Genomic DNA, 25,796 nt, shown 5'->3' with positions numbered 1-25,796 from the left:
TTGGAGTTTGGCCTTGTCAGATCTATTGGCAGTAAAGTTTCTGGGTCCCTGAAGGAGCCGTTGGAAGAGGCTTGTCTGTCCCTTAATCCCAAATGACCCCGAAGGTAAGCAGTTTAATGTAGGAGTACGTGGGAAGCACATTAGGGGTGATGTAGGGTATGTCATGTAATATGATGAAGGTGTTTACTGCCGCAGTCTGGCTGGGCACAATCAGGAGCCACTTGTCAAAAGAAACTAACTTTATTTTTAGAACCACACACGCCAAACAAAACAGCCTCTCAGGAAAAACTCTCAGAGCCTCAACTGCCACCACCGGCTTTCCACAAGCCTCTCTCTCCCACACAAGCTTCTCTCCACCTCCCACAATCCTCCTGCTCTTGAGGCCGATTGGCTGGGTCACGTGGGCGGAGCCAAAAAAGTCCCCCAATGAGCAGCTCCGTGGTCTGAAAGGGCAGGGAAACAGCCCAATGAGCATCACCGCAGAGGAGTCAATCAGCTAGATGTTGCTGGGGCCGCTGTGAGCCAATCATCAGCCGGCAGCTGGAAGTTTGCTGGGGCCCCTTCAGCTGTGGCTCTCAACAGTTTACAAAAAAACGGTTCTCATTAACTGAAGGACACCGTAACTCCAGTCATAAGGAGATACACAAGAAAGCTCATGCTCCTCTGAGAAGCCCTTCTATGGGAAGCAACTCAAGAAAAAAAGTTCAAAAGACATGAAACCATTCCAAAATGTATCTTGTCCTGAAGAAATATGTAGCCCAAAAGAAAGCAAGTTTCCTAAGAGCTCAGGAGTAGGATGCTAAGAGCTAAACCAAAGCATTTTCAGGGAAGATTATTCAAAGACAAAAAAAAAAAAAAAAAAAAAACCCACAAAAAATNTTTTTTTTTTTTTTTTTTTTTTTTTTTTTTTTTTTTTTTTTTTTTTGTCCAGGGGATTTAACCCAGGACAGTTAACCACTGAGCCATGTCTCCAGCCCTTTATTATATTTTATTTAGAGACAGGTCTCACTGAGTTGCTTAGAGCCTTGCTAAATTGCTGAGGCTGACCTTGAACTCAAGATTGGAATTCTTGCCTCAGCCTCCCAAGCTGCTGGGATTACAAGTATGTGTGATGGCACCCAGCTATAGCAAAAATTTTAAGAGGCTGAGTAACTGAAGTTGGGAAGAAGTGTTTGTGCATCTGAGGACTCTTTGCTGACCATCAAGTGATCTACATGGAGGGCCTATAACTTATCTTCACAAAGCCTTAGGGGACAGGCTGGACTGGAGTAATAACCTGATGGTGACACAGGACACTGCAACTCTGAAAGGCAGTCCTTCCAACAAGCTCCCTGATAAGTGGAGGAAGTACTAGCACCTCTGGGAAGGTCAGGGCCCTGCTGGGCCTTTATCTGGCCTCTGGAATCTCCAGCAAGTGTCCAAACCAAAGAGTCCTCTAATATGCCTCTTTTAAAATATAGAACTTTATTTGGTTACTGAGATTTTCACAAGTTCTTGGTTCACAGAAAAGTCATTTCTTACAAAATAACAAAGGCAGCATTTTGTACAGCGACTCACATTGGGGCCACCAAACAGAAGTGCAAAGGACAGTGCTGGGGATGGGAGGGACCAGCGCTTTTGTGTCTGAAGTCTTCACGGAGAAGCCAGTTCTCCTGGCTCCCTCTACTCCCCTCCCACCCCACCCCACCAGAGCAGCACCTGGGGCCTGACAGAATCAGCCTGGGGAAGTGCTGGACAGTGACCCCAATAGGCTGGTGAAGGCCCTGCCCTGAGTGGAAGGGGATAGTTGAGGTTGAGCTGGCCCTGCATCTGGACAGCCCCCTCAAACTGTGGGGACCCAGTCCCACTGGCTTTGGAACCCTGATACATTCACAGGACAGTCCAATAAAGCCCTTTGGGAGCTGGCCTTCCTCTCCTCACTCAGGCCACTACCCCCACCCTAGCTCTGGGCTGGGACCTGGGATACAGATGTGGCCTAATAGAGTTCGCAGGCAAGTGGGTGGGACAGGGTGTGGACCCAGATATTTGTAAAACAAGGCAAAAAGTGCTCAGTGCCCTGAGGGAACAGCAGAGGGGCAATTGGGGCTCAGACGGGAACAACATTGTCATCTGAGTGAGGGGAGAGCATGTGAAGATGGCAGTGTCTAAGCTAAACCTTGAGGAATGGGTGGGGCAGAGAAGGGCATGCTGGGAAGAGGAACGCTGGAGCCAAGGCACAGATTGGGGAACACGGCAAGGCTGGTAAAGGCAGGTGATCACCCATGAGAAGGTGGACATATCCAGGGCCCAGCACCCCGATCTGGACAGGCTGGGGCCTGGAGGGCAGCTGTGGGGGTGCACTCACATGAGGTCTGAACCCTGCAGCAGGCACTGGACTAACATCCTCCTGAGCTTGGGAGCTCCTTGAGGACAGTGGAGCTTCCTGCATCCCTGCACTGCCCAGCCTAACTAGCACCTGCCGCAGGCTCCTGTTTGTAGTATGTCCTTTTGTCATCCCCAGGGCAGCCTTTCATGAGGGACTTCCCATCCCAAGCCCCTTCCTCCCTATAGGGCCACGTCCAAGTCAAAGAGAACTATTCATAAGGAAGCCTCATGAGACAGCTGGGAGGCTGTGGGGGAGACCAGGGGCATGGCAAGTCCAGGAAAGGGGGCAATTCTGGAGCAGCTGTCTCCTTCCCGCCAGAATCACTTCCTCCCTCAGAATTAAATCTCTTCCCTGAGAAGAGTCTGGATTTGGTGTGTGTAAAACAAGGTTCCCTATAACTCAGAGGAATCCTGACTCGAAAGCTTCATGAACTGTGAGTCTCCCCAACTCTGTATAATCTCCACAAGTGCTGGGGTGACTGGAAACCCTCCATTTCTGTTCCTTCCTGAAAAGCATTTTCAAGTTCCTTCCTGCTGAGGCCTGTGGAGCTGAAGGGGTCTGGAGGTACCTTGTTCTTAGTCCCTAGAAGGACTGGGTTGTGGTTTTCCAGGGAACGATGGGAAAGAGGAGGGAAGGGTGGAGTGTTCTCAGGCACTGCTTCCATCCCAGGACCTTTGCCCCAGCTCTTCTGAACGCCTGCAAGGGCCTGAGCCTGAGGCAGATGTCTGTCCTTACAGGATGGTGCAGAAGATGCTGCGGTTGCTGTGGTAGCCCCCTTCCACACGGGCTGTGATCCTGGTTGCCATGGCTGTCACTTTCTGCCCACTATGGGCTGCAGAGGGGCCCCTGAGAGAGTTTTCCAGATGAGGCCGTGCTGGTGGGTTCACCAGGCGCCATGTGTCAGACCTGGATGTACAAAAGGAAAGCCAGTGAACTCTGGGAGGTCTGGGCACTTGCTGAACATTCTCATCTCGGGCTCCAGATCACTGGATCCCCATGTTACAATCCAGGTGTAGGTCAGCTGGGGGCAGAGACGCATGCCTGTAATCCCAGTGGATCAGGAGGCTGAGGCAGGAGGATCATGAGTTCAAAACCAGCCTCAGCAACTCAGCAAGGCCCTAACCAACTTAGTGAGACCCTGTCTCAAAATACAAAATAAAAGAGAGCTGGGGATGTGGCTCAATTGTTAAGTGCCCCTGGGTTCAATCTCTGGTACCAAAACAAAAACAAAAACAAAACCCAAACAACAACAAAAAATCCGGATGTAGGTTTTGTCTCCTGAGTTAGTGATAACCCAGAGAGGTGGGACATGACATGGAAGAACAAACCTCCTGCATTCTAAGTCCTGCTCTGCCTCTAATTCTATAATTCTGCATGGAACCTTGGGCAAGTTCCCTCCAAAGACCTCAATTTCTCCATATTTAAATAAGGATCTGGAAATGAGATCATTTGATCTCTTTCACTATCCTCTTTCCCCCAGCTATGTGACCATGAACATATATAGAAGTTTTATTCATAACTACCCAAAACTAGCAACTACCGGCCTTTCAGCATATGAATGAGCAAATTTCTACATATATACATGGAAGTTACTCAACAGCAACAAGGAACAAGCCACTCAAAGCAACACCATGGACCTTGAATGGGCTAAGCCAAGTGAAAGAACCAGAGTCAAAAGACTATGTTCTGGACTGGGGTGTCACTGAGGTTATAGGCCTTCGCCACCACACCTGGCCTATCACTGTTACTTATTTTTTTTTAAATTTTGGGACAGGGTCTTACTGAGTCACTTAGGGTCTCATTAAGTTGCTGAGGCTGGCTTTGAACTCATGATCCTTCAGCCTCAGCCTCCCGAGCTGCTGGGATGACAGGCATGCGCCACTGGGCCTGGCTATCACTGTTATTTATACAACCGTACAGCAAAGCGCTGACCACTCAGAACAGAGGCCATCCATAAACAAGGGAGGCAGCTGTGCTGGTAACTCTGGCCACAGTTCATGGTGAGGTGCTGAGACCTCAGATGCCAAATATAAGATCACTTTAGAAGTGGAATCAAGAGGGGCCTGGTGACTGCCTGAAATTTGGTATTAGGGGAGAGGACACAAAGAGGCTTGATGAGTGGGAGGCAGTAGTGACACCCAGAGGCACTGAAACAAGGACAGTGGCAGCAGCAGCAACTAGCATTTATATAACACCTCAGATGTTCATCTAGGTCACAAGATTTTATTTTATCCTAAATTGGTGCCACAAAACAGGTATTATTAACTAGATTTTACTAAGGCCTAGAAATGTTAGGTGATCTTCCCAAGGTCACACAATGAGTAATTGAGTAATTGGCAGAACGGAGATTTAAAACCCACATGTTCCCAACTGCTCTTTTTTTTTTTTTTTTTAGTTGCAGTTGGACACAATACTTTGATTTTATTTATTTTTATGTGGTACAGAGGATCGAACCCTGAGTCTTGCACGTGCTGGGTGAGCACTCTACTGCTGAGCCACAACCCCACCCAGCCCTATTCCCAACTCTTAAAAAAGTTTTTCCTGCCAGGCACAGTGGCGCATGCCTGTAATCCCAGTGGCTTGGGAGGCTGAGGCAGGAGGATCACAAGTTCGAAGCCAGCTTTGGCAACTAGTGAGGCCCTATCTCTAAATAAAATAAAAAATAGGGCTGAGGATGTGGCTCAGTGGTTAAGTGTCCCTGGGTTCAAACCCCAGTACTAAAAAAAAAAAAAAGTTTTTCCCTCACTGGGCAAAATCACAGTGGCACATGCCTATAATCCCAGCAATTTGGAGGAGGACTGCAAGTTTGAGGCCAGCCTCAGCAAGTCCCTGTCTCAAAATAATCAACAAACAAAACAACACAACAGGCTGGGGATGTAGCTCAGTGGTAAAGTGTCCCTGGGCTAAATAACCAATACCACACACATACACATAAAAAAAAAAAGTCGGGGGCGAGTCCTCAGCTCCGGCCTGTCACAAAACCTGAGGACAGGCCTTTACCTGACTAGAGCCAACAGCTGGCAGGATGCAGGGAGCAGGGCAGCAGCAATGACTACTGGCCTGGTCTGGCTTCCCCAGCAACTTTGCTGTGGTTCTGGAAGACTAGTTTAGGCAGCCCCAGGCACTTACTTTTTCTTTAAGACCAGGAACTTGTTGTTTTGCATGATGCATTCTCGGTTATTTGAGATCTGCTGAAAGATGGTCTTGTTGCTCTTGCCCTGGAAGATGATGTTCTCCTGTACCAGGGCCTTGGCGCGGCCCCGCACTGCAATGCCGTAGGCTCGGAATGAGTGGATCCGGTTCTTTAGTACCTGAGAGAAGTAGCCAGAGCTTGTCACACCTCAGAGACTCACAGTGGGGGGAACCAGGCAAGCGAATGATCAGTTATAAAACCAAGGGGTACAAAGCTGGGTATAGCGGTGCAGGCTTGTAATCCCAGCTACTCGGGAGGCTAAGACAGAGGGTTGCAAGTTCCAGGACATCCTGAGTAACTTAGTGAGAACTTGTTTCAAAAAATATATATATATTTAAAGGGCTGGGGTGCAGCTCCATGGTAAAGGACTTGCCCATCATGAGTGAAGACCCCCATTCCCAACACTGCAAAAGAACAAACCCTTGAGGGGTTTGAGTATGCTAGGTAGGTCAGTACAGATCCACGGGAGCTCAGAAAAGGATATGGAGATCAGCCCGGGGGAACCTGGGAAGGCTTCTTGGAGGCAGTGATAGTCAGTGTGGAGGAGAGGAGAGTTATCCAGGAAGAGGGAACAATGTGCAAAGGCCTGGAAACAGGGGATATTGGTGCCAGAAGCCAGGGCCACTGGCCACCCAACTGAGGCAACAGTGAGCCCCACCTTCCTTCCATCACTCCCACTGACCTCAGATGCAAAGTCAAGGAATTCCTTTTTTTAATATATATATTTATTTTTTAGTTTTCGGTGGACAAAACATCTTTATTTTATTTATTTTTTTATGTGGTGCTGAGGATCGAACCCAGCGCCCCGCGCATGCCAGGCGAGCGCACTACTGCTTCAGCCACATCCCCAGCCCAGGAATTCTTTACTCTTTGCTTAAGTCACCAACTCATGGAGCTCCAGAACTGAAAACCACCTTTGGGATTATAATTCTGCAAAGGTAGGGACTGCATTTGTTTAGCCCTACAGGGAAACCCTCGCACTCAGCACAATGCTTTGCATAAAAGTGCTCAGAGTTTACAGACTTGTGGGGAGACAAACAGGTAAAGGAACAGATATGGAGCACTGTGGGTAGTGCTGTGTGAGGCAGGGGTGGGCATAAGTATCACAGAAGTCCAGAAAAGGGGCCCTTCAAAGGCCTGGGGAAATCAGGGAGTCTTCATGAAGAAGGTGACATCTAAGGTGCACAGTTGAGGTAGCACAGAAGGTAGAGGGACTCTCAGTACACAGAGAATAGTGCAATCAAATGCCTGGAGGCAGGATTTCTCTCCTCATTAAGCACCTACTGGATAACAGGATCTGTACAAGATTATTCTGTTAGGGCAGGCGATCTTGATCTGGAGACCATGAAGATACATTGATACCTCAGGAAGCTTCCAACTCCATGAGTACAGGAGATGACATCCCCATTCCTGGCTTTTCTTTATTTTTTAGGTACTGAGGATTTGAGGGAACAACTCAGCTCCTTTTATTTTGAGATAGGGTCTCATTAAGTTGTCCAAGCTGGCCTCAAACTTGTGATCCTCTTACCACAGCCTCCTGAATTCCTGGGATTACAGGTGTGTGTCACTCTGCCCAGTTCATTTCTGGCTTTTTGGGGGGAGGGCAGGAAGGGACCAGGAATTGAACTCAGGGGCACCCGACCACTGAGCCACATCCCCACCTATATTTTTAAAGACAGGGTCTCACTGAGCTGCCTAGCACCTCACTTTTGCTGAGGCTGTCTTTGAACTTGCAATCCTCTTGCCTCAGCCTCCTGCAGCTGGGATTACAGGCATGTGCCACTGTGAGTGGCCATTCCTGGCTTCTTGCAGGTGAATTGTTGTTCCAATGTCTGCTCCTGTGTAAGGCCCAACCACATCTCCCAGGCCCAGTGTGGACAGGAAGGATGATGTTCCTACAGGGCTGAATGCTTGTGGTTCTGCTTCTCAGAGCACAGCATGAGCCAGAGCTGGCCCTGTGTCCCACGGCTGGGCCCTGTGTCAGCACCACACATCACACACATGTGCATCTCCTCACCTTAGTGTCAGACCTGGGGAGCAACTGCAGACCACTGCCCCGGTTGCCAATGATGTCATTTTCAACGACGACAGTGCTGTCGCCCTTAGTGATGATGCCATGGCCTCTGTTGTCATATATACCATTGCCCCGAAGTTCCACCTTGCACTGGGCCTCCACCTTGACCCCACTCTGGCGGTTACAGGAAATGCTGTTGTTGGCCACACGGGTGAGCTGGCCGCTCTGGGCCACAGTGATACCTCTGTCCCCGTTGGCGTGGATCACATTGGTGATGACTTGCAGAGCCTCGCTGCTCTGGACATAGAGTCCTGAAGCTGCAGGCAGAAGGGGAGAAAGCAGGTCAGCCCCGACAACACCCATCAAGAAAGCCTTCCCTGAACTAGATGCCTCAGGAGAGAGATGGGGAAGAGGCAGTGACTCAGAGCTGGCCTCGGGTCTCATCTTCTCAGTGAGGAGAGACAGCAGGAGGAAACCCAGGAGTATCAGAAAAACTCTCCCTGCTGAAGCAAGCCCTCGTGAAAGGCAACCAGGGACACAGGCTAGGAGAAGACTCTTTGGCGCCCCTGGACCTTTAGCCTAAGCTCTCAACCCAGTCTTGAATGCCTCCTACAATAGCATCCTACCACTGTTTGTACCTCCTGTGACAAGGACCTCACTACCTCCTCAAGGCTGCCCATGCCACCTCCAGACAACTCTACCTGCTAGAAAGGCATTTTCTTTCCCATACTGAACTGGAATCTGCCTCTCTATTGTTTTGGGACATTTTCTTCATCAGGGACATTCTATAATTTTTGAGTAGAAAAATTTGTCAAGCTAAGTAATATGGGTCTAAAAAAGGTGTTAGATATTTTGGAAAGGAAAAATGGTGCTTGGGGACGGTATGCCCAGAGACACTGTATACATGTAGGACAAAGCCCAGAGCAGGCAGTAGAGCCCCTATCTTGTCAGGGACAGAGAGCATGGTGCCAGACCTGGTGTGAGGAGGATTCTGTGGCATTACATCTGCCCTCTGATGCAGCAAGAGAGCGGGGGTGGCAGGGTGGGGAGGGTGTGGGGAACAATGACTGGGACCTATGGAAGCAGCTGAGCTGTGAGCCTGTGAGTTTGAACCTCTCAGGGGCATCTGCCTGCAGGTTCTCCTGGCTTGGTTGAGAACAGCAAAAATAAGTTGTGAATTATGTGGCTTTGCCTGTCTTGACGGACAGCATGACCACATGGAGGAAACCCTGAGTGAGAGGGGACAGAACTCATTTCCCAGAAAGGTGGGCTGGGGCTGCTTGCTGGCTGTTGCTCTCCTTGTCCTCTGTGACTCCCAGATGAAAGCCAGGGATGGAGTCCTTCCCCACTGGCACCCGTCAGTGATTCTTGCCCTATAAACATGTCATTGGGGATGGGAGGAGAGCAAAATTCCAGGGAGAGGATGGACAGATGTGTTCACAGTGTTCAGAAGTTCAAGGTGACTTGGGATGTCTGAATGGGAGAAGGAATTTCAGGCAAGAGGGAAGCTTGTAGGGTAGGAGGTAAAAATGTGGCAGAGAGAAGTAGCTGATGAGGTCACGCTGGGACCAGTCTGCGGAGGGTCCTTAAGAGAGTGAGTTCTGCAGTTGGGGCTGGGGGCACACTCACCTCCGTTGTGATTAATACTGTTGGACTCCACAAGGGCTATAGTGAGGGGCCGCCGCAGTGGATCGTCCTCCTTCTCCAGCTCTGTCTCCCAGAGGATGGCATCCCCATCCTCGCTGAAGTTCTCTTGGGCCCCATGGCCTCCAGGGAACTCACTGGAGCCATCCTTCTGGCTAAAAACTGCCACTCCATACAGGCCATTATAGCTCACATGGTTGCTGGTGACGTGGGGCAGGCTGGATGACATCATCCACACACCACAGCCCTTGTTAGCTGGGACAGGGAGAAGAGCTGGTTACTGACATGCAGCAATGGGTGACCTAGCACCGTGTCTCCCCAACCGGGACGCAGAAAGGCAGCAGCCTGGAATAAGTCACTTTAGCACCTGAGGCTGTTGGCTTCTCCTTCATACAAGAGGGAGGATAACGACCAGGTCAATCTCAAGCCAGGGTCATTCCATCAGGTATAAAAGTGCTGTCAAGCCACATTGCCAGATCAGGAACAGTGGCAGTGCCAAGCCCTCCCTGTACGGAGGGAGTAGCCCCAGTTTGAATCCCAGCCTTGCCACATCCTAGCTGTGTGACCTTGAGAAAGTTATCAAATCTCTGTGCCTCAGTTTCCTCCTAACTGTACCTTTAGAAGGCAGTCAGGATTAAATGTGATAATACATAGAAAGGAGCCAGCAGAGAGGTGGTCTGAATAAATGCTATCTGTAATTATTACTAGAGAGAGAGTCCAGAAAGATTAAGGCCTTGCCCAAAGCCACAGAGTGAGGAAGAATAATTCTCTCTCTGATTATCCTGTTTTCCCATTATATTTTCAATTTTCTGGAGCAACAGGAGAGTTAGATGTGTTGGAGCTTAAATAGGCAGCCTCTTGGCATAAGCCAGCTCTTGCTTTTACTATTTTACATAGGGAAAAGCCTCTGCTCTGCTGACCTAATGGGCTCAGGGTGTATTATGGGTCATTTACAATAGATACTCTTCATTAAGCGAGGCCTGAGGCAGTTCTTGTTCCTCAGATGAGGTCTCTGAGGTCCAGGGAAGTTGGTGACTTTCTCAGTACCTGTAGGCTGGAGATGGAATGTGGCTTCCTGTCTCCTTGGTGGGGCTGGACCCCAGAACCAACCCCTGGGAACATGCTCCTCACCATAGATAGTATTTCCTTCTATTAGTCCTTTGCCTTCGTCGCCTACGACCACACCATCTGAGTAGCCAAAGCAGATGAGGTTACTCCTGAGGACGGGGATCCCTCCGCGGCGGATGTCCACACCTCCCCACTGATTCTCACGGATGACATTTTCTATGAAAAGAGGTGTAAAGAAAGTTAAAACCCAAAGGTCACCTGCAGTGCTGGCAATGAGGACTCACACAGCTAAGAGAAAGGACACCCCAGACCAGGGTGTCAGCAATCCACACCCCAGAGTTTGTCCACTGCTGTTTCAGGACCTTGTCTGCTTTCCCCAAGGGCAAGGTTTGTGTGTGTGCACTCTCATAGCTCCCACCCACTGTGCCCAGTGGCCTTGAGACCCATGAGTAAGAGCAAGCTGGCTTCCGAACCCCAGAAGTGGAATCCGGCCATTCCTGCTCAGCCTCAGCTCCACTGACTAGACCCTTTTCTCTTCCCAGGAGCTATCCCCTCCTCCAGGAGTGGATTAAGAGGTCCCAAGTCAGAAGGGTGGTCTTGTACATGGCTTCTCCAGCAGGGCAGACTCGCAGCCTCCTGGGACTAGGATGCAAGGGCTCTGAAATCCTGTGTGACTGGCCCTGTTCTGTTTCTGTGTCCCCATCTCATGTCTCTCCCCCTTGCTTGCCACACTCCAGTCCTGCAAGTGATCTCTGCTCAGGCGTGCCAAATCTGTTCCCCGGGGTGACCTTGTATGGGGAGTTTTTTTCCCTGGCTCTTTACCACTTTCTGGGTTCTAACTGATGTTTTACCATCTCAGAAAGGCCTGCCCTGACCACACAATTGAGCAACACTTTTATCATCTCATGCCAAGGACCTATAAAGCCCTTATCACCCCAGGCCAGTTTTACTTGTATATGTATGCTTAAACTATTCACTTGCTTTCCCCTCTAAAATGTCAGTTCCTGAGAGCAGGGACAGCATCTATTTCATTCACTGCTGTATCTCCAGCTCCTAGAACAGGGCCTGCACAGTGAGTGCTCATTAAGTGGTGGATGAATGGCAGCTGGATGCAGTCAGGGGATTCCCTGGGCCAAGATCCCAGGCATGACTCACTCTGTGCTGAGCCTCCATCCACGCATCCTGCAGACTTGATCCTGGCCTTGGGGAATATGCTGCCTAACATAAGAGATGGACAAAACAAAGCTCTAAGAAATTAAATAAATGTCCTGCAGAGGAGACATCCTGGGTGCAGTGAGTATCTGTATCTAAGAGGAGGTCAGGGAAGCCTTTCCTGAGAAGGGATGCTGGAGCCAAGACCTAAAGGATGAGCAGGTGTTGGCCAGACAGATTTCCAGAGTAGGTGGAAGCCCATAGGACATCTGACATTGGTGCTTCTGGAAGGACTGTGAGGTACCCATTGAGCTACTGTCAGCTCTGGGCCTGGCAGAGAGCAGACACTCCTTTGGTGCTGTGCCACGCCCATCTCATGAGAAGCCTGGCCAGCATGAAGCCCACGACCCTGCGAGCTTGCATGGAGTGGTGTAAGGTCCTGAAGCTGGTGGGGGTGATACCAGGGGACAGTGGCTTGGCTGTCCATTGTCTTTGCTAGCCATGGCTTCAGACAGTTCCCATCCCATACCTGTGATGAGGCCTTTGCCATTCTCGTTCACTGCTATGCCAGCTGCACGGCCCTTGAAGATGTGGTTCCCGCTGAAACGGAAGGCAAGTAAGACAAAGAGTGAGGCCAGGGTACCGACATCTGCTTCAAGACAATGCCTTCCTTGGTGGATTTCCCAATGGTTCAAGTTCAAAGGGGCATAAAGCAGCTCCTCAAGTCCTATAAGACATGAATTTAGAAACCTTTGGTTGTCCCTGGGATAGCCTGACCAAAAACTCAGCCCATGACTATATAATGGAAGCACAATGATATCCAGTTCTTTGTGGTTCCTCTTTACTGTCATCTACATATAAACATAATTTTAAATAGATGTCACCGTGCTGCATGGACCACAGGTAAAGTCTTGCTGGCATGAAGAATCCATAGGAGGCTATGCTAAGCTAGCTTGGGGGTATAGGTCATTATCTCTCAATGGCAAAAAAGATGCTATGGCCTGCCTCATCCTGGCCATTTCAGGGATCTCAAACTTCATTCTGTGTCCTTGCCCAGAGTCCTGCTTCCTATTACAAAGAAACCAAAAGGGAAAAAGCACAATATATTCTCTCAAGGTGCCTTCATTTTTTAAAAACCCATGACACTGGTCTCATCATGATATTCTTCACTCAAAACTCTGCAACAGTTCCCCAGCACCATTGCACTATAAGCACAGGTTACTTTAGTAAGCTGGGCATGGTGGCACACACCTGTAATCCCAGTGATTTGGGAGGTGGAGGCAGGAGGATCACAGGTTCAAAGCTACCTCAGCAACTTAGCAAGACCCTGTGTCTAAATAAAACATTAAAAAGGACTGAGGATGTGGCTCAGTGGTTAAGCACCCCTAGATTCAATCCCTAGTACTAAATAAATAAATACATAAATAAATAAAAGTTAGTTTAATAAGTGCCTTTAACAGAAAAAAATTATCTGCCTCATAGTAATAGGAATGGATAAAAATTTTGGAATATCAAAAAAATGGAGAGTTCTGAAACCTTCCGAGTGATAAATATCAAAGCCATGCAACACCTATAATGGAATGATGCTGGGGTAAAACACCTCAGATTATACCTGCTACACATTATTGCCAGCTATTTTATTAAAGTGAAGACATAACCATGTGACTCTTCTGCTCAAAAACCTTTAAATATTCCCCATTATCTTGCCAGAAGCAATTTCCCCTTCCTCAGCCAGGACCCTTCCTGTCAGGCTCAAGCCTTTTTCTCCACCATTCCTTCCCACTGGCGGCATGGCAGACAGACTGCTGCCCAGCTATAAAAGGTCATGCTGCCATGACCCCTGGGTCCAAATTTCTTGGGACAGTCCCAATTCAATATATTCTGGTGTTCTCAAGTCACAGTGGACTGTCTGCCCACCCTTGGATCTGCTGCCTCTTGTTCATGCTTTCCCTTTGCTAGGAATGCCCACCCCCAGCTCCACAGGAGTCCAAGTCATACCTATTTCAAAGTCAACTCTAGGGCCACCTCCAATGGGAGGCCTTCCCATACATATCCTCTAGTCAAAACTATTCTTTCCTTCTCTTGATTCCACTCTGTTGCCATCTTCTCCATACTATAACAGGGATGGCAGATACAGGGTCCCAGTCCTGATACCTCTTTTCCCACCTGTGGCTCACATCACTAATGGATCCCAGCATGTTCTCATATGAGGCCGGATGTAGCCCTAGAATCTTAACACCGAGGCACTGGAGGTAGCCTCTATCAGGTGAGCAGAGTTGGCGTGTGAGTGGAAATCTCTGTGCTATTCTCATCTTACACTGAATTTCTGCACATGCATGTCCTCCAGATTAGAGTAAGTGCCTGGTGAGCAGGGTCTACCCCTTGTTTACCTTTATTATCCCTTGTTAGAAGTGCTCAGTAATGTTTGCTGAATAGAATGCCTACACCCAGTTAACTGGAAGGGAGCCAGAAGCACAAGAGCAACTGTGTTATTGGGGTGGGATATGAGCAAAGTCTCTTCTTTATTTGCATCTGTACAGTTATTGTAGTGAACAAAAAAGGTTTTCAATTGGAGGAAAAAAAGGGAGTAGGGAAACAGAAAAGAGGGAGACTGTGGACTGGCCAGACAGTGCCACTTACCTCACGACTGGATTTCCGTGATACAGGATATAAATGCCAGCTTCCTTATTTGAAAAGATTTGGTTGTTCCTGATGACGCCTTTCCCATTGCCAAGGACAACAATGCCGGAGCGAAGGCCGTGGTGGATCTGGTTACACTGCAAGTGAAAACGAGACATCAGAGAAGATAGGATTGACCTGCAGCAAGAAGCCATGTGCTCAATCACTGCCACCCGACTGCCCAGGATGAACATGGTGGAGAAAAGGTCACCAACGATCCTTATCACATGGCAAAAGGATAGGACCACGCTGCTGCCCTGCTGTTCCTGCACAGGTGCATGTATGGAAACAGCGAGGGAGACGGCGGGGGTGTGTGTGTGTGTGGAATTCTCCCCCCAGCCTCTTGGATACAGTTTCACTGGTATTTATTGCTGAGGTCTCTTGGGTTCCATTTGCAAGGCAGGCTACGGAAAGTTTCTGAGCCTCTCCAGAGTCAGGGTACCACAATTGTCCACTCAGGCCTCATCTCCCATGGCCAGGAAGCCCATGTCTCAGGGAAGGGGAGTGCCCAGGGTCAATAGAATGTTAGCAGTCCAGAGGGACTATATCCAGAGAGGGGCAGGAGCCATTTGGTTTTGGTCCTCATGTCTCATTCAGGAGAAGGCCTGTGGAAGGACACAAATGCTGGGGGAATCAGCTGTCCTGTGAGGGTCACAGGAAGTATTTGAGCTTCAGGACACTTAAAAGATATATATTTCTGATACTTTGTGTAAACAGAGAAACAGGCCAGGATTTTATAGTACATTTGTGATAGAGCTAGATCTGAAACCTAGTTTTTCTGTCTTCCAGTCCAGTTAGTTGCTTTTGTAGAAACTTAATTATATATTTTTAAATATGTATTTTTTTATTTGTAGGTGGACACAATACCTTTATTTTATTTTTATGTGGTGCTAAGGCTCAAACCCAGTGCCCCATGTGTTCCAGGCAAGTGCTCTACCACTGAGCCCCAGCCCAAGACTTAATATTTTTTACATTACAAAAAAATTACAAAAACATTGTCTCACCTTATTTCCTGAAATACAATCTCATTCTGCTCCTGCCCTTATACTGGGGATTGAATCAAGGGGCACTTTACCACTGAGCCACCTCTCCAGCCCTGTTTGGTTTTTATTTGAGACAGGGTCTTGCTAAGGTGCTGAGGGTCTCACTAAGTTGCTGAGGCTGACCTTGAACTTGGGATCCTCCTGTGTCAGCCTCCTGAGTCACTGGGATCACAGGCATGTGCCACCTTATTGGCTTAATCCCACCCTTAAAGGCTAGGTAAATCTCTTCCAAAATGATTTTATGGAGACAATGATGGAGTTTGCTTTAAAGCATTTCATGCTGCAAGCTTTCCTTACTGTCACTTACTTTCCTGACACCTCCCCCCCCTCCACCTGGTGCTGGGGATGGAACCTAGGGCCTGCTAGGCAAGCATTCTATCACTGAGCTACACCCTCAGTCTTACTTTCCTGATTTCTGAAGGGTTTGGCAGACCCACAGAGGCAACCACTATCTGAGAGAAGTCCCTTGAAAGCTGACAAGCTCAGAGAGTGAGGCATATGCAACAGTATATCCACCCTCATCCCCACTCACAAAGCAAGGACTGAAACATGCTGTTCTGTTCTCTTCCCCCTCCACCTGCTAAGGTGATCTACCCCTCTTCCCTCTGCCTATAGGAAAGAGAACTCCTCTGATCTCTGGCAACAGCGATAGTAAGTTCCTAGGCCAAGGCAGTGCATCAGCCACCTGCTGTGTGACAGGAACACAGCAAGTGGAGTGGTGGACAGAGGACGCTGGCTAGTGTGTCTTTTTAAAAATAGTTAGGAATTTTCCTTTCTCTACCCTGTCATTGCCAGTCTAGATATAGTGGGCTAAGAACATCAACTGAGTCAGACTGCCTGGATTCAAATCCCAGCTGTCACTGGTTATGTGGCTGGGCAAGATCCTTTTGCTCTTTGTGGCCAGTGTCTTCACTTGTAAAATGGGGATAATGTATGTCTACTTTCCAAGGCTACACAAGGATTAAAGGAGAATTAAGTAAATATCTACACAGTGCTTAGGAAAGTATCTGGCATATAATAAACTTTACACTTAAGGTTGGCTATTACTTTTCCAAGTGCACAATTTCTGGAAATCTGTCTCTCAGGAATGCCAGACTGAAAAGGGGGCTGGTTTCTTAGATCATTGGTCAGAAATTCTAAGATTTTTAAGTGGTTTTCACATTGGTATAAAATCAAACTCAATATGTCCTCACAATATCCATGAAACAAATCATTTTCTGAACTATATATCTTACATGCCCTCTTGATTTTATAGAAAAGAAAGAAACTAATGAGGGAGTCTTTTGGGGGCTTGTTTTTAAATCCAAGTGTCTTTTGGAGCAGACACTATGTATGTATTCTTTTTCTTTTGAGTACTGGGGATTGAACCCAGAAGGACTTTACCAAACAGTCACATTACCAGCCCTTTTTTTTATTTTGAGAAAGGGTCTCACTAAGTTGCTGAGGCTGGTCTCAAACTTGTGATCCTTCTGCCTCAACCTCCAGGGTCAGTGGGATTACAGTCATGTCCCAAGGAGCTGGCTTTTGTGTCTGTATTTTTAAACTCAAAGCCACCCATAACCTATCAGGGCTGTTGGGAGGGCCCTGTGGAATTTCCCTGTCCATCCCATGCTCTTCTTCACTGATGGGGAAAGGGCAGGAAGCAACTTCTCCAAAGCCATTACTAATGTATGGAAAGACAAAAAGAAGCGGAGTCACAGGACACACAGAGAGGAGCAGAAACTACCTGCAAACAGGAAGCATGTAAATTCAAGACGGCAACAATGATTTAAATATCCTCGGAAAAGATTTCTGAAATCCTTGAGAGCCAGCCTGAACAGGGGAGAAAGACAGAGGAAAGTACCAGGATGAGCGGGTTGGACTTCTTCCGGATGTCCACACCAGCCTCTGCGTTGTGGTAAATGTTGTTGCCCGCGATCAGGCCTCCGCCTTCCAGGCGAAGAAAGATGCCTGAAGCTCGGCAGCGGTAAATGTCGTTCCTGAGCATGACGATCTAAGCAGAAGAGAGAAAGCCATTTACTCTCCTATCACAGGGAATTTGTTAGAGATCACACACCTCAAGTCTTTTTCTTCCCAGCTGGTCCCCACGGGTGCCTACTGTTAACCACAGGTGAGAGGAGTGCCTCCCTCCGCACCCGCCCTCCCACTGTGAGCTCCCAGGACACCTGCCTGCCTTGGCATTGCCCTGTGGGCTCTTTACCCAACACCTTCACATTGCGGCTTTACAAACTTGGACTGATGCTTGGCTCCAGGGCTAAGCTGCAAGATTGGATGATGGGATGCAAACGATGCTTACAGAAGACAGGATTCGGGGTCTTCAAGCTTTATGCACTAGGGTTGCACAAAGACTTCCCAGGGGTCCAGGGGCACAGCTGCTTTTAATGGAATCAAGTTCTAGATCTATCACTGCTATTTGTATCTTTCCAAGTATTCACCTGCCTGAGCCAGCACCAAATAAGATACCACAGATTCTCCTGAACCACCTTCCCTTCCACTTTATGAAATGATGGCTGATTCTCAATTGAAAAACCAACCAACCAACAAACAAATTACTTAAAAAAAAAAAAAGAAGAAGAAGAAGAAGTCTACTCGTGCCTAACTTGAACCGATCTTGGTGTACTAGCTGGTATAGAAAAACCACTGAGACTCCAAACTAAGGGACAAATAGAAATACTGGTATAAGAAAGCCTCCTTTAAAGAAGGTACCAAGCTTATTTAGAGGATGTTTTCAATTATATTTTCTTCTTACATTTAGTAAGTATAGGTGGTTTTAAACAACTGTATATTAACCCAATACATTATGATAAATTGTGTACTACTATTAAACAATATAATATATTAGGATAAATTTTGGGAGGAGTATAATAGAAGTCCAATTCCAAGGTGGTCTTGGATTCTTCTTATGATGGAAAAAGCTGCTCCTACACTTACAAGACAATAAGATAGTACGCACAAACATAAAAACCTTTCTGGAACTCATCAGAGAGCTGAGGGTGCAGGACAATGAGTGCCATACAATCTGGTAAGAATTCTGCTGACATTCTTAATGAATTGTTCAAGGCTAAGTGTGAGCTAGGTAAAGAGCACAGAAACTGGTGGTAGCTGCACCTATTTACTTCTCCATGGATCTCCCTGGGTGCTCATGGAGAAAGACTGGGGGCAGGACAGCAGGAGACAACTTTTTTTGGAAGTTCAGGTTTTGGGGAAAAGATAGCTGACTCTGAGAAAGGCACCAGGCCCCTCCTGGACTCTTCCCTAACTTTCCTATAACACAAGCCTTAAGTAGCTGGAATCTGGGACAAGAGCAGCAAACCCTGTGCCACCCAGTGAACAGCTTCACCTTTGGGGGCAGTGGGAGGAACCCATCTTGGGTCAGTGCCTCTGAGAGAGCACCCTTTATGCTGGGGGTGAGGTAGGGTCACTGACAAAGTCCTTTCCAAGACCTGTGGACATAGCACCTGCCCAGACTAAGGATGAACCAGGATAATAAAGAAAATCTGTCACCATGCTGGCAGGTTCACTTGTGCAGAGTGACATATAACAGCAGCCTAATGAGGTGGGGAGGATGAGAGCAAGGAGAGGCCTCTGCGGAGCAGGTGCAAAGGGAAGATTCAGGACAGACAGAACCAGCACAAGGTTGAGATAGAGGAAACTGAAGCCCACGGGACACTGAGGATAATCCAGATGACATCATCCAATTCCCTATGAGATTGATCCCAAAAGAGCAAGCAAAAGCATTTCCAAACATCAACACAATTTGCCTCGGTCTCTGCTGGCCTATTATAGACACCTGACTTCCAACTATAAATTCCAACCCGCAGGAAGGAGAACATCACAGTCGGTGCTGCTTTTCATCTTGAAACCTCAAGTGACTGGGCTCCTTCTGCCAGCCTTCACCCTGCTGGGATGCTCTAGAGTCAAATGGGCTGAATGCAGCACAGAGACAGGCTCAGTAAGCCCCACAATCCCACACAGCTCCCTGCATCTATCATGCCGCTTAGCATGCCATTGAACCTGATGCTGGGTACGCATGAAACATTGTGGACCTTTTTTTTTTTTTTAAAGTTAAAAACCCCATGGGCTGGAGATGTGGCTCAAGCTGTAGCGCGCTTGCTTGGCATGCATGCAGCTCAGGTTCGATCCTCAGCACCACATACAAAGATGTTATGTCCGCCGAAAACTAAAAATAAATAAATTATTGGAGTCTTAAAAAAAACAAAACAAAACAAAAAAAACCCCTGAATGTGGCCAGGCACAATGGCGCATGTCTGTGATTCCAGTGGGGCTTGGGAGGCTGAGGCAGGAGGATTGCAAGTTCAAAGCCAGCCTAAGCAAAAGTGACACCATATTTCTAAATAAAATACAAAGTAGGGCTGGGAATGTGGCTCAGTGGTTGAGTGCCCTGAGTTAAATCCTTGGTACAAAAAAAAAAAAAAAAACAAAAAAACACTGAATATATATATTTTTTTCAGGTGAAAAATACTAGAGCTTCATCAGGAATTTCTGGCCACACAACTCCTGCTAAAAGTCCCATGGAGGCAGTTGTTCAAGAGGGCTACAACTAAGGCTGTATAACTTTTTGTCTGTCCATGTGGATATCTCCAGTGATGGCCTGCACAAAGCCAAGTCCCTACACTCTGCCAGCATGTCAGTGCACATCTTTCTCCAAAGCTCCAGATCCAGACAAGATGGCACATCTGCCAGATGTCACAAGTGCTGCAAACTCAAGGTACCCCAAACCAAGCTCATGTTCTTCAAGCTCCAGCCATTGCCTCAGCTGCTTGGGCCATAAATCCAGGCCTCGTGCTCTCGACTATTCCCTGTCCCCTCCTGTCTATCTCTGGACCACAGTCATCAACTGCTTCTCATGGACCTCCTTGCCTCCAGCCTTGTTCTCCCAGTTAGTCCTCTAAGAGGTTCACGGAAGAAGCGTTTAGAAGGCAGATCTGTATATAGTTCTCTGCTTAAAATCTCTCAGCAGGCTCCCAGCAAACCTCAAGGTCAACTCCAATCTTGTTGGCAAGACCTTGACTAGTCTCCAGTTTCCTTCCTTGGCAACTCTTGCCAACCTCATCTCCAGTTCTGGCCTGCTGAGCGACTTGTAGCTCCTTACTTCTGGGCCTTTGTACATACACCTGGTGCCACACAGCTTCACCCTGCTAACTCTTACTCCTCCTGAATAGCATGGGCCAGGCACTGTTCCTCGAGGAAACTTTTCATGGTTCCTTGAGGCTGGACCCGATGCTCCCCTTTCAGGTCTCTTGTGCCACCCATGGCAGCTCTGTCATTGAACTTCTCACACTGGACTGTCAACACCTTTTTTAAAAAATGAGTTTATTGAGCACTTGCTATATACCAGCTACATGGCTAAGCACTTTACATATGTGCCCTATAATAATTATCCTTGCTACGCCTTGGAGATAAGTAGTATCATTAATCCAAGGGACTTTAGTGGCAGATCACAGGCATATTCTTAATAGTTATGCAAGGAGGAAAGCCCTCCCTGAGGGCTTGAACCAGACCCTTTCATCATGGTGTCTAAGAGCAAAACCATCATCCTTCCTCTTTTTTTTTTTTTTTTTTAATATATGTCTAGGGATTGAACCCAGGGGCACTTTACCACTGCACTATACCCCAGCCCTTTTTTATTTCTTTGAGATAGAGTCTAAGTTGTTGAGGGTCTTGCTAAGTTGTGAGGCTGGCCTGGAATTTGTGATCCTCCTGCCTCAGCCTCCTGAATCACTGAGATTTCAGAAGTGTGTCAACATGCCTGGCCACCCTTCCTCTTTTTTTTTTTTTTTAATATTTTTATTAGTTGTTGATGAATTTTTGTTTATTTATTTGTATGTAGTGCTGAGAATCAAACCCAGTGTGTCACACATGCTAGGCAAGCACTCTACCACTGAGCTACAACCGCAGCCCCCAACATCCTTCCTTTTTTATTTTATCATTTTCTTTTCTGTTTATAGTACACTTTTATGTTATGCTTTCTGGGTAATATCACCTAAAATCCTCTTTGGAAGTGGGCTGGGTAATATACTACTAAAATGCAATTGCTATTAACCATTCTAGAAACCTGTAAGATCCATGTTTGACATTTGTACAGTGCCCTTTAGTTTACTGAGGACAATTTCTAATACTATGGCAACTGGATCCTCAACCTTAGTGAGAGAAACAAGGTAGGAATGCTTACTTCTCCTGTACAGAAGCAAAGGTAATGTGCACAGTGAATAACAGAGATGTGATACTCAAACCTAGGTGCTGGGCCATGCCTTCTGCAAGGCCTGTCTTGCACCTGCTCCTCAGAGAGGACCTCTCTCCTTACTTTCATCCTTTCCCTGCAGAAAGAAAGAAGAGCCTTTCCTGTCACCAATCGTGTATGAGATTTTTAGGCTGTCATGAAGCATCCAAAGTGCCTGCAAATGTAAGGTGCTGCTGGCAGCAATGGCTGGTGGTTTGCTCTTAGCATCAACTCCAGTGTCTTGTCAGGGCTTTCCAGGCCCTGGGTGGGGTGGCTCTTTTTTTGCCTGAGTCTTTTCAACCTGTCCCTGATGCGTGGGTGAAGTCAGTCTCACACCCAGGACCCCCAGCACAAGATGTTTCTGCTACTGGAATGTCCCACTCTGTATCCCCTTTTCATCACACATGTCCCATTTGCCCCAGAGCCTTCACTCATCCTGCTCAGCCTAGACATCTCCTCTGGGAAGCCTTCGCAACTACCCTGCTCGAGTTTGCACGGAATGCTGTGATCATTTCTCCCTAAATTCTCTCTTACCTTGCTTCTTCTATTAGGACTTGGGCAACAGGTTTGAGAAGCTGTGTGATATAGTGAATGGAGGCAGAAGACCTGGGTGCTAGTCTCAGATCTGCCTCAAACTTACTGTGTGACCCTGGGCAAGACACCTTCCCTCTCTTGGTCTATTTCCTTTTCTGTGAAATGGGAAAACTTTCTGCCCTGTCCAAATCAGATGATGGACACAAAGTCCTGTGTGTGTTAATAAGATTTAGAAAAGATTATTTTTAAAATGCAAAGTAGCCCCTCACACCCTTCCTACACAAAGCCACAGGAGCCGGCTCAGCTATCAATAGTCATGTTTCTGGTGACCCAGTAAGGCTCATGTCTACACTCAGCCCTTACAACAGCACCTTGCTATTATGTATACACCGCACTGCGTAAGTCAAGTTCCGGAAGATGTTTCCTTCCATCTTGGCTCGGCCGTAGGAGCAGACAAAGACACCTCCCTTCCCGTCCCGGAACAGGCACTTGCGGATGAGGCAGCCCTGCACGGAGCTGGCCAGGGCCATGGCCTCCTTGTCCTTCTGCAGCTCCTGCTGCAGTGAGTGCAGCACCAGGCAGCTAGGCAGCTGAATGGATGCTCCTGGCAGCGGTGGGCCCAGAAAGGAGCCGCCCAGAACGGGGCGTGGGCCTTGCACTTGGTAGGAGAGTCTGTAAGTGAGCTGGTCCTCATCCTCATCCTCACCGCTAGGACTCAGGCCTCCATCGCTGCTGTCTGGTGTCTGGGCCACCCTTTCCCCATCGCTGCCCACCTCTGCCTCCTGGGAGCCAGCCTTGGAACCTGGCTTTGGGGAGCTAGAGGCTGGGCTGGTCGGGCTCTGGCTGCCTTCGATGACAATGTCACAGGTCCTTGGGCTCCAGGCCTGGTCCCGGCTCTCTAGGTCCAGGGACATTAAAAAGTCAGAATCCTCTGTGGGGAGCAAGCTGGGAGAGGACTTGATAAGCCCCAGTAAATACTTGTAGGCCCAGTTCTTATCTGCTGATGGGTGACCTTCAACTGTCACAGAGTTGTTTTCGCTGCCCACAAATTCACAGTTTTCCAGAACACACAGGGGCACGTTGTGCAGGAAGACATGGGTGTTTTTGAAGGTGCAAAACTTCACTTGGCAGGTGCCTGGGCCATGAACCTGAATGTGCCCATTCTCAAAGTTGCAGTTGTCAAACTGGACGTGACCTGATGTGGTCTGGAGAATGAAAAGGAGAAACCGGTTGTAAGAGGGCTAAGCTTTGCTTTGGTGGTCAGCTCTCCAGGTGCTCTTTTTAAGAAGAGTAGAGCAAGGAGAGGCCATGTGTTCCATCAATCATCTCCCCTTCCCTACCAGGGCCTGAGCTGGGGAACTGCTCTGCACCAGACAGGAAGAAAAACTGGGAGCTGCCTGCACTAGTTCCCCTCTGATCCCAAGGAAGTGGGACAGGAGTGGATGATGGCAGAAAAGTTCTCACTTTGCATCATGGCCTTCCTACATGTCTTCAGTGGATTCTCCTAATACTTGTGAAATGCTTAGTGAGAATTCCTCCCTCCCTTCCCTTCCCTTTCTTTTGTAGTGAAAGTTGGAAGGAGGGTAAAAGCTATATCTGGAGATGCTGGGTGAGATGGAATTGACACATGTTAATAAGGGAGATAAAGCAGGAGAGGGTCACTCTGGAGAGGATCCAAAATGGTCAGAAGAGCCTTTTTTTTTTTTTTTTTTTTGAGAAAAAGGTTTATTGCTTTGCTATCAAAGGAGAAACACAAGGGACTCCTGTCCCAAAGGCTGTGATTCTGCCCACACCAGGAATGGGGGGGCTTATAAAGAGGTAATTCAAAGGCTACATTCTACGTGTTCTCTGTTGGAGTTGTAATTCACTTGTTAATTGGGAGACAGTCATTTCTGAGATCTTCTGATACCATCTCCAAAGTCTGGATTATTTGTTCCTATGGTGGGTGTGTACTCAGGGACAGATAATTCTGCCTAGGATGGGGAAGAAAGGTAATCCTGTTCCCCCTGAGATTAGGGAAAGGGAGAGATTAGAGCTCAGGAGAGCTTTGAAAAAAAATTTTGGGGGGTAGGAGGTGGCACTGTGATTTGAACACAGGGTCTCACACATGCTAAGCAAGTATCCTACCACTAAGCTATACCCTGGTCCTGAGAGGTTTGAATTTTTATAAATATAGGCATTAGCTGGGAACTGAGCAAAACTTTACCAATCCTCCAAAAGGCAGGGGAGTCCCTGAACAGTGACTGGGTTATATGAAGAATGTGTCAAATCATAGGCATTTCTCCAGGTCTCACGCTCTCAAAGCGCTTTCCTTTCATTCCTGCCCTCTCTTGGGCCTGCAGGCAGGTGCCCTTCACCTGAACCTTTTGCCCTGTTGAACATCTGAACTCAAGGCCTCATGGAACCCTGATCACTGGTGGAGGAGAGCAGGCAGGAGGGCTGAGCCCTACCTGAACTGAGACAGGTGCTGGGAAAGGGTGAGTCTGTGCGGTGACTGATGGGGGCACAGCAAGACAGCAGATGGCCTCTCTAGAGAGAGGACCAAGTATGCTGCCAGAGCCAGGAAGTCCTAAGGAGTGGTTAAGAGCACAGGCTCTGGAGGGTTGACCATGCAGGACAGCTCCTGGCTCTGCCTTTCTCAAGCATGAACATGGGGCAAATGACTTCACCTCTTTAAGCCTCAATTTCCTTGTCTGCAGCCCAGGGCTTATTAGTTAATAAAGCATAAAGCACAGTGCCAGGTGCAAAGCTGGCAATAAAAGTTACCATTATTGTCTGGAGTCAGGAACACAAGGAACAGAGAGCCCTCAGGAGTCTGAGGTGGGGAGGGGAAGCCCTGAACCCACAGCATAATTCATCTGGGCCTCTTGGCTCCAGGCCTCACTGAGAGGCAAGCTTGGCAAGACCCAGTTGCTTTATATTTCTGGGGGTGGGGGGACCTGTTTCTGGATCTCAAATACTATCAGATGCCATAAAATGAAGGAGGGGGTGTCTCGTGATTCCATTTAACAGTCCAGCCACACCTATCCCTTGAACAATCTTTAAAATTCTCTAGCAGTGGCCTCCCTTGAAAGCTTGTCCCAGAGCTGAAGTCCCCTTAACCTCTCCAAGTCCTTCCTTACAGCTAACTTATTTTTTTCTAGCTGCAATTTAAGTCCATCTTGTCTTCCTTGATCCTTTCTAAGGATAAAGGCCAGTGCTCTGGAGATGCACAGCCACTGCTAGGGTCCTCGGGTTTCACTGCAAACTGCTGAGAATAGTCCTAGTCTTTGCTTTTTTTAGGAAAGGCCATTTCAGGCCACTGTGCGTCTTTTATGCAAAATACTATCATGGACTGAGCACTAATTCACGCCAAGCACTAAGCCAAATGCTGGGCCACCCAGAGGCCCAAGGCCAGGCTCTTTCCCTTGAAGGCCTATGGCTACACTGCTGAGGGGGAAGCAGAGACTGAAATTAACATATTCTTCAAATAATTAATATATTATGAAAATGAGGGGTCTGGAATATTGTTTCTAGACAATGTCCCCTTTCCATGTCTGTGGACCAGCACACGGGAAACATATCAGACCTCAGAGGACTGTGTGTATAGGAATAGCTATTGAACTCTCAATTCTAACAATTCTAACAGTCCTTATAAAACATTCTAGAGTCAAAAAAGCAGGATTTTAAGCTTTCAAGGAATCCAACATGATGTGATTTTATAAGTGCTTAGATCAGGAGGCCCAAATTTGAGCTCTAACCTCACTAATTAACCACCTGAGAAAGTTACTTAGCATCTTTAACCTCTAGTACCCCTCATCTACAAAACGGGGACACCACATCTACTCTATCTGCCACAGTGTTTGTTGAGGGGATCAAGTGAG

At 47.8% G+C, this 25,796-nt stretch overlaps 1 protein-coding gene across 3 annotated transcripts in view; it reads right to left on the bottom strand.

Annotated features, from left to right (window-relative positions):
- Positions 1-1,443: 1,443 nt before the first annotated feature.
- The window catches only part of Fbxo10 (F-box protein 10), a 53,392-nt gene continuing 29,039 nt past the window's right edge, over positions 1,444-25,796 (bottom strand). The window contains exons 3-12 of one of the 3 annotated variants that reach the window (XM_015492308.2): positions 22,305-23,138; positions 17,002-17,151; positions 14,077-14,213; positions 11,966-12,036; positions 11,440-11,502; positions 10,348-10,500; positions 9,202-9,471; positions 7,576-7,889; positions 5,495-5,676; positions 1,444-3,271 (exon numbers count right to left, since the gene is read on the bottom strand). In XM_015492308.2, the coding sequence (XP_015347794.1) occupies positions 3,097-3,271; positions 5,495-5,676; positions 7,576-7,889; positions 9,202-9,471; positions 10,348-10,500; positions 11,440-11,502; positions 11,966-12,036; positions 14,077-14,213; positions 17,002-17,151; positions 22,305-23,138 (2,349 nt within the window). In that variant the 3' untranslated portion in view covers positions 1,444-3,096. The remainder of the gene's footprint in view (positions 3,272-5,494; positions 5,677-7,575; positions 7,890-9,201; positions 9,472-10,347; positions 10,501-11,439; positions 11,503-11,965; positions 12,037-14,076; positions 14,214-17,001; positions 17,152-22,304; positions 23,139-25,796) is intronic. The other 2 variants (XM_015492309.2, XM_048783353.1) reach the window with 2 other exon arrangements.

Source organism: Marmota marmota, unplaced genomic scaffold (assembly GCF_001458135.2).
Source record: "Marmota marmota marmota unplaced genomic scaffold, marMar, whole genome shotgun sequence".
Taxonomy (NCBI): domain Eukaryota; kingdom Metazoa; phylum Chordata; class Mammalia; order Rodentia; family Sciuridae; genus Marmota; species Marmota marmota.
The sequence above is the reverse complement of the archived record's forward strand: the minus strand, read 5'-3'. Positions and strand labels throughout refer to the sequence as shown.